A 7,009-nucleotide genomic window follows, 5' to 3' on the forward strand; every position below is an offset into this window, starting at 1 on the left:
AGCGAAGGATATCATCGGCCTGTGTGGATGATGAGTCAAATAGAGCGTGAAGAGATCAATGAACTCACTGAGCAGGAGGAGCAAGCACGGGATAGGAGTCCGTGCTCCAGGTCGCAGTGATTTCCCTGCCGTACCTGTCTTCGATGACAGCCTCAAGGCCATCAGGCGTAAGACGCCATTCAACAACGCGGGCTATCATTTCAATCTGAGTGACAGCGTTAGTTGGCAGTGAAAGAATCGAGACGAGCTGGGCGACGCACCTCAGGAAGCTTGGCTCCATAGAGCCACCAGGTCGACGTGCCGTCCTCGTCAGTGAACTGGTAAGCGTGGCGCAGGTGGCTGATAGTGAGCTTGGTGAAGGCCTGGTCGGGAGCGACAAGCTGAGACGGGCATTTAGCGAAATGTATGCATCGCATGCGCGGGAAGCTTACCAAAGCCCACGCGGAGACGAAACCCGGTGCGATAGATACGGCACCGAGCGGCGGTAGGCGAACATCATCGTCTGGCGATGTGAGCGTCTGGACGCCTGACAGAACAAGCGCACCTACCGAGCATGTTCTCCAGGGCCTCCAAGCCATGGAGAACGACGATCCTGCGCGCAATGTTAATGGCGCGACGGGGGATGTCGAACTGATCCCAGTCGACTGCAAACGACGTGAGGAGAGGTGGTACGTAGACGGAATGAAAGCGGCTTACACTTGTCGTCTGGGAATGGGAGAGTTCGAGGGGATAAGACATTGGGACGGAATCACGAGCAGTATGTGCCATAGAAAGCATTCAGCTGTGCAGTGAGAGAGGGACATAATAGACTCACCGTGGGCGTGATCCGGTAGAGCGTCCCAGAGACGATCGAAGGCTGGCAAGACCTTGGGCATTGCGAAGAGAGAGTTGTTCGTTCACGAAGAGGGGAGGGTAACTGGAATGGGGAGCCCAGAAGAGCAGACCGGGGCTATAAATGGTAACCAAACGGGGGGAACCGAGCGTATGGATCCGTGTGCGTGGAACGGAGGACAGTCCGCAGAAGGAAGGCGGCCGACGTGTGACGCAGTGTTCTACGAGGGGAAAAACAGAGTTTGAACGGGCATTCTTTTGCCGTCAAACGAGGGGGGACAGGCTGGCAGGCTGTCGAAGCGTGTGGTACCGAACCAACGGCTACCCTCAGCAATGGGTCCCGGACGATCGGTCCCAAAGTCGCGTTCCCGTTACGTGGCGTATGGTGCGGCAGACGGCCTCCACACGCCGAGAACCAAGCCGCGGGGCCCGGAGCCAAAGCCGGCGTACAGAGACAGATATCTACTTTGGAGCGAAGAGACGATACGAACGACGGAATACCAACGAGAAGACGATGCTCAATAATAGTACGCTACTCCGTGAGGTAACACGGCCTCCAGAACTTTCCCCTGAGCAACCAGCGTGTCGAATGATTCGCTGAGCAAACGTTAGCGTGAAGGCGCAGAGTATACAAGCGGCTTACTTGACAACCTCAACGAGGTTTGGAAGCCGGGTGTTGAGAAGGGGGACGGCGATGTCGCGCAGAACGCGTTGGATGCTTGCAGCTCGTTGAGATGGAAAGTTGCGCTCCCGCCACGCCATAATGAGGCGCATACATGCGTCCAAGGGGGCGACAATCTGGAAGTAGTTGACCGGTACTCGATCGAACATGCCGCGGCCGTCTTCGGATTCGCGTCGGGAGTGGACGAGCCAGTCGAAAATGAGAGCGTTACGAAGCTGAGTGGAAGGCGTCTGACACAGCCAATGTCCACGAATAACAGTGGAGGACGAACCTTGAATGTCGTTAGTTTGTGAGCCTCATACTCACTCTTCGTATCGGCCCGGTGCGACCGCAGAACATCGAGGTGTTGTGAGAGAGGCGCGGAGACAGGGAGGAAAACAATGAGAGCCAAAGGATGAATGTACGTAGCGGAGCCGTCTGCGGCGCGTTTCAGCCTACCCCTGATGGAGAGCACGTCTCCAACGCTGCGATGCGTGAGATGGGTGGCGACATTAGGAAATACAATGCCTCACCGAACACGACGATAATGGTCGACAGGCGCCCTCTCGCCCACGTCGAGAACGTCGATCGAGCGATTCGCCATATCCTCGACCGTGCCTAGAAGGCCGTCCGAGTCGACGTCCCAAGCCCTAACACGGCAGAGGAGACCGAACTAGGGAAGACCTGAGCTGTGCTGTAGCGGGAAGGTAATGCACTCACCTCTGGAATCGCCCGCCCGAGGTACGACCAGCGCAGGGCGACCTCGCCGGGGAGTATGATACCACCAGCACCTAACAGTTGGCTGATGGAAAGCTTGGGCGGGTTGCGCTAAGGGTGCAGAGATGGATGAGGTGCCAATGGCGGCAGCAAGTGGATGCCGTACAACGTGAGGCGGTTCCGCAAACCGCACAGTACGTGCGGTAGTCTTACCTGCGATGAGTCGACAGTACTAGGAGGCCCGTTGAAAGGCGTACCTGGGGATGAGGCCGATGTGGTATTGGGGGGGCAGGAGTGCTCATTGGGGCACGCTTCGCCACGGCGGTTGCGAACGGCTGAGAAACGGAGGTGGCAGGCAACGGGGGTCGGTGCAGTTGGGCGGCGCGCTTGCTCGACCCTGGCAGCGGGCACATGGAGAGCGGACGGCGGCATGTCCCAATCGAGCTGTGACACGACGGAGGATGACAGGGACCGAGGGAGGAAGGAGACGGCGACCATGCGCAGATCATTGAGAGGAAGACTGAACCCTAAGTCTGGGGCAAGGAAGCGCCACAAACCGCCATTTCCATTTCGAGCGAATCCAGACGAGAACTTTCGACGACCGGTCAGCCCGTGACAGAGAAGTCGTTTACGAGGTACAGAAGGAACGTTCTACTGTATACTCCCGGGCATCTACGAACCCCCCTGTGACTTCGGCGAGCTACTGCTGAAATGGAGGTCGGAGCGCGACGGGCGTCCAGGGGCTGCCCGGAAGATCGAATGCGGGTTGGCGAGGCGAAAGGAGACGGAGTGGTAGGTGTCGAACTGGAACAGCACTTCGCGCGTAAGCAAGCCCTGGATGGCTTTGCTGGAACAGAACGTCAGTGCGGCAGTGCTCAGGGTAAAACGGGGAGCTTACTTGATAGCGGCGGGATCGAATAGAGCCGCTCGTGTTAAGGGAGGCCCAATGTCCGCGACAATCTGGTTAAGGCGTACGGCGTGCTGGCTGCGAGAGGTCAGCCGGTGAAAGAGAGAAATATTGACGGCAATCTTGCATGCGCCGGAGGGCGGCGCGCGGTGAACAGCCCGCTGGATGTCCCGGCCGACAGAGGAGGTATGGTCGGGGACAGCTTTGTGCATGTCATCATCGAGCATTTGAAATGCTTCGATGACGTCGAGACGCTTCTGCGGAATTCCGTCAAATGGTTCTGGAGGAGGAATGCAACGATCGAACTAACCGTCTCTGCGGCGCAAGCGTTGGATATGTCAAACACGCCGGTGATATGTTCGTACGCTTGAAGGTCGGCGGTAATACGAGCGACATCGGATCTGGGGGCAAGAATGTGGACGGAGAGCATGACGACATGAAGGAAATGCTGGGCGGTGTAATGCGAAGCGTAGGGATAACCGGCGCCGGGTGGACCGAAACCGATACGCGCGGTGAGCATCACCAGATCGCCGACCCTATTCACAGTCAGCGAAGCACTACGGGCCGGACGTACGACGTACTTCGGAACTGGGTCAGTCAACGCTGGGAGGGAACTGTCGTCATCCCACATCGCACGGAAGAGACGGGTGTCGTCCACGATGACCGCGTGGATGGAGCCGTCGGCGTAAGCCCAGCGTTTGACTCTGACGACAAGAACGAACTGCAACGGACGTCACACACGTCAAAGATCAATTCAAGGCGTGGCGCGTACCTTGTCAAACAGTTCGCCATCCAGCCACCAAGTAGGCCCTTCCAACGATTCCCCGAAGATTTGAGCGCGGGACAGAGCCTCGAGAGTGACAGGTCGCAAACCATGCGACAAGACTGCCTGCGTGTGTGTCAGGGTAGGAGTACAGGATGGAAGCCAGGGAATCCTACGTCTTCAAACGGGAGAGCCTTCGCCGGCGTGATGTCCCACTCAGTGGGCGTGGTCGTGTCATCTTCCACACCCTCGTCGGCCGCTTTGGGACTCTTGCTGACAAGCCCTCCGCCGCCGGGGGACCGGGGTTGAGCAACGACGTCCGTGGCGTCTACGTAGAAGGAATGAGACTACGTCACTGCGACATAGAAGACCTACCAATTGGGGCGATCTTGTCGCGGGCGCCGCTTGCTGCGTCTTTGGAACGGGGAGACCCACCGATCGTACCGGGCCGAGGAGTTGGAGATGGATCCGGCGAGCTTGGTTTGACATCGGGGTCGCTAGCGGCCAATGCTGGCGAGGTTGGGGCGCCCGATGTCTTGCCCGAAGGATCGAACTGCTCCGCTGCTTCTAGCAGCACCGGATCGTCGCCTAAAGGAAGCAGTCAGTAGGACACAGCGCATACAACCAGCGATAGACGTACTGTAGAACTGGAAGTAATCTGGGAAGAGGGTGAAGAAGGGTCAGTGTAAGCCAACACGACTGCAGAGAACGTAAACAACCCACCATCCGAAGGCGGTTGAGAAAGAGACATGGTTTGAGGGGCACGAGGGAAGGAGAGAGGCGAAGAGGCAGTATTTATATGGAATGGGGGCGAGGAACGGATGACGGAAGCTGACGTCGTCCACGTATGGAAGGATGACGCGAAGTCCGGTAGGGCTGCAGCGTCGCGGGCTAATACCGGTCCCCACATAGTGATTGACGAGCGTGTTTACCAAACGGAATGAGCACCGGAGGAGTACCGCGCAAGTAGACTTACTATACGGAACAACATGGCTACAGTACGTATGCAACCTGTCAATGAGTAGTCAGTAAAGGACAAACAGGGATAACTGCGACGTTGTCCGCGCCCTGACGCACGCACCATAGGGCCTCGGTTAGACCCAGCGACGTCGCGCGAAAGGGCGCGAGACACGGCAGAGCAGGCTAGCACACCTTGACATTATCTGTGCGCATGAGCTACATGCCAGGTGGACGGTGCTTGAGCAGGTAAAGCGTCCGACCAAACGGCTGCAGACAGCATTCGCAGTCGGTCGTACCACTCCGTGGGACGCTCGCCCGGGGTGGGGGGGGGGGGGTGGCTAGATTACAGCCAGCGTTGAGACTTTCATTCGGCTGCTGCCCGGAAAGGTATGAATTCTTGCGTGGAGAATGCTGCGAACCAAGCTGACGTATACTACACAAATGCGAGGCAGATCCGTGTACAGAGCTACTGCAAGACTACGACGGTATCACTAGATAGGAATTGTGTGAGGGACGATAGGTTGTAGGGAGTAGCGATGTACGACAAAGTATGTACGATTAGTCCGCAGGGAGGCGATGGGGAACTACTGCAGCGCGCCCACACAAGTCATAGAACGCCTGACAGTAAAACGACACCACGTCGTGCTCGACCTCCAGTATGAGGTTCGGGTGGTCCTCGGGGCGCAGCGTACGCTGGAGAGACGACGCGTTCGGCCATTTCGCCAGGACACGGCGAAGGTGCTCGACGTACGCCGCGAGAACTCCGGACTGGAGAGAAGCCAGCCCTCCGTTGGACGCGGGGTATTGAGTGAGAACGAGTGAGCCATTCGGAAAGCATTTGGCGATCTCGGCGCGACGCTGCGTCCAGGCATACCGGCCTGTGGAAACCTGGCGGGTCAGTTTGAAGTCGACCGCAGCAAGTTCGAGGCGGAACGAGAGCTCGTACAGCTCCCACACCACCTTGCGTGCCAAGCTCGGTACGACCTCGCGGATGGGAGTCTTGACGGTGAACTCGAAGAATTGGAGCGTGGACGGCGTAGCGAAGTCGTCGGTGGGGAAGAAGCGACCAAACGCCTGCATCGCCTCTACACGATGCTTGGCTGACTTCGCCGCGGAGGTAGGAGTTGCCGCGGCGGCAGTTCGACGCTGTTCGTCCGTCATCACTAGGAGCGCATTCCAGATTGGCTTGCTGTACGGAACCAAGGCGTCGCTGTAAACAGCGTCCTGCATGTGCGCAAGCCACGCAGGACGGATGGTTAGCCACGTTTCCAAGAACCGCGCGAGACTGTTCGCAGTAGCGAACGTCGCCGGGTTAGGACAGTAGTGTCCGGACGGGAGACGGTCCTTAGACAGACGGGCAGGGTCGTTTTGGACCCGCTCGAGGGCCTTCGACCACTGCGTGATAGGAGGCGGTATGAGCGAGCTGTCGGCATCCACAAAGTGGTCGCGTCCCGCCTTCGGGGTCGGAGGAGTGTGGGTGGAACCTGTTAATCTGGTTAGGACAGAAACAGTAGGAAGGTAAACCCTACGTACCAGTCGGGGGAGGTGCCTTGTGGGCAGCCTTCGACTTCTTGGAAGGGCCGCGAGAGGACGAGGTCGCCGAATCGGGATTGAGAGGACGACGGAGGGAACCAGTGGACGCAGGGCCGGGATCAGGAATGCCAGCGCTGTAGACCCTCATGCCGAAGGTGTGGACGGCTGAGAGGTGCGCCAGGCCGGGCGGACCAACGTATTGCGTTGGGTATGGAGGATCGTATTCTAAGATCATGACACCGCGCTCCTGCGGTAGAGACGGCTCGACGACTTCCTGAATCTTGAGCTCGGGGACGAGCTGCGAATAGCGACGGATATACCAGACGGGAATCCCAGCGCGGTAGAGCCGAGACACAACTGCAGGGTCAGCGGAGATGGCTCCCATGAGACTTGAATCGGTCTGGTGGACCTTCGTGTCGACCATACGAGCGTTGAACGTGTTGACGAAATCCATGTACGCCGAGGCCTCGGCGTAGTAGCGTTGATACTCACGCATCTCCCACAGGAAGCGTTGTAAGGTGACGGGAATGCTGCGCATCCGTTCAACCGCCTCGGAAGCGGAGAGCGCGAAGTTCTTGAGGGCGGCATGGATGTTCTCTGGACCGCGGCGGTCGGATTTCGCCGCATCCTCTGCGAT

General features: G+C 58.3%; 4 protein-coding genes across 4 annotated transcripts; all 4 read right to left on the minus strand.

Moving 5' to 3' along the window:
- Positions 1-64: 64 nt before the first annotated feature.
- Positions 65-875, minus strand: B0H18DRAFT_1132261 (uncharacterized protein; the record flags this gene model as incomplete). Its single annotated transcript, XM_048035551.1, has 6 exons — positions 65-205; positions 261-380; positions 432-502; positions 549-644; positions 697-705; positions 815-875. The coding sequence occupies 6 exons, from the start codon at positions 873-875 to the stop codon at positions 65-67; spliced, it is 498 nt and encodes a 165-aa protein (XP_047884176.1).
- Positions 876-1,213: 338 nt separating this feature from the next.
- Positions 1,214-2,935, minus strand: B0H18DRAFT_660072 (uncharacterized protein). The gene is made up of 7 exons (XM_048039003.1): positions 2,467-2,935; positions 2,376-2,417; positions 2,213-2,320; positions 2,026-2,165; positions 1,785-1,977; positions 1,475-1,728; positions 1,214-1,428 (listed from the first exon to the last, which is right to left on the minus strand). The coding sequence occupies exons 1-7, from the start codon at positions 2,716-2,718 to the stop codon at positions 1,350-1,352; spliced, it is 1,068 nt and encodes a 355-aa protein (XP_047884177.1). The 5' UTR covers positions 2,719-2,935; the 3' UTR covers positions 1,214-1,349.
- B0H18DRAFT_1080696 (uncharacterized protein) lies at positions 2,664-5,144 on the minus strand. Its single transcript, XM_048031278.1, has 11 exons — positions 5,032-5,144; positions 4,856-4,890; positions 4,603-4,770; positions 4,520-4,537; positions 4,255-4,467; positions 4,056-4,207; positions 3,889-4,005; positions 3,698-3,837; positions 3,427-3,652; positions 3,108-3,373; positions 2,664-3,056 (listed from the first exon to the last, which is right to left on the minus strand). Exons 1-11 carry the CDS (start codon positions 5,037-5,039, stop codon positions 2,882-2,884), a joined length of 1,518 nt encoding a protein of 505 aa, XP_047884178.1. The 5' UTR covers positions 5,040-5,144; the 3' UTR covers positions 2,664-2,881.
- A 253-nt stretch (positions 5,145-5,397) lies between these two features.
- B0H18DRAFT_964959 (uncharacterized protein) lies at positions 5,398-6,969 on the minus strand (the record flags this gene model as incomplete). The annotated part of the gene is made up of 2 exons (XM_048043219.1): positions 5,398-6,323; positions 6,373-6,969. Coding segments are annotated over 2 exons (1,523 nt in total), but the record flags the coding sequence as incomplete, so codon positions are not given.
- Positions 6,970-7,009: the final 40 nt, after the last annotated feature.

The sequence above is a fragment of the Fomitopsis serialis genome (genome assembly GCF_022376445.1).
Source record: "Fomitopsis serialis strain Sig1Antser10 chromosome Unknown B0H18scaffold_839, whole genome shotgun sequence".
NCBI classification, from domain to species: Eukaryota; Fungi; Basidiomycota; class Agaricomycetes; order Polyporales; family Fomitopsidaceae; genus Fomitopsis; species Fomitopsis serialis.

Excerpts from the sequence above, each read along its gene's own strand:
- B0H18DRAFT_660072 (XM_048039003.1), bottom strand. The coding sequence starts at position 2,718 with ATGATCTGCGCATGGTCGCCGTCTCCTTCCTCCCTCGGTCCCTGTCAT. Across the intron at positions 2,418-2,466 it reads CACATCGGCCTCATCCCCAG|ACTACCGCACGTACTGTGCG; the intron begins GTACGCCTTTCA and ends ATCGCAGGTAAG. Across the intron at positions 1,729-1,784 it reads ACAAACTAACGACATTCAAG|CTTCGTAACGCTCTCATTTT; the intron begins GTTCGTCCTCCA and ends CCTTCCACTCAG.
- B0H18DRAFT_1080696 (XM_048031278.1), bottom strand. Across the intron at positions 4,771-4,855 it reads TAGCCATGTTGTTCCGTATA|CCCGCGACGCTGCAGCCCTA; the intron begins GTAAGTCTACTT and ends GACCGGTATTAG. Across the intron at positions 3,838-3,888 it reads ATGGCGAACTGTTTGACAAG|TTCGTTCTTGTCGTCAGAGT; the intron begins GTACGCGCCACG and ends CGTCCGTTGCAG.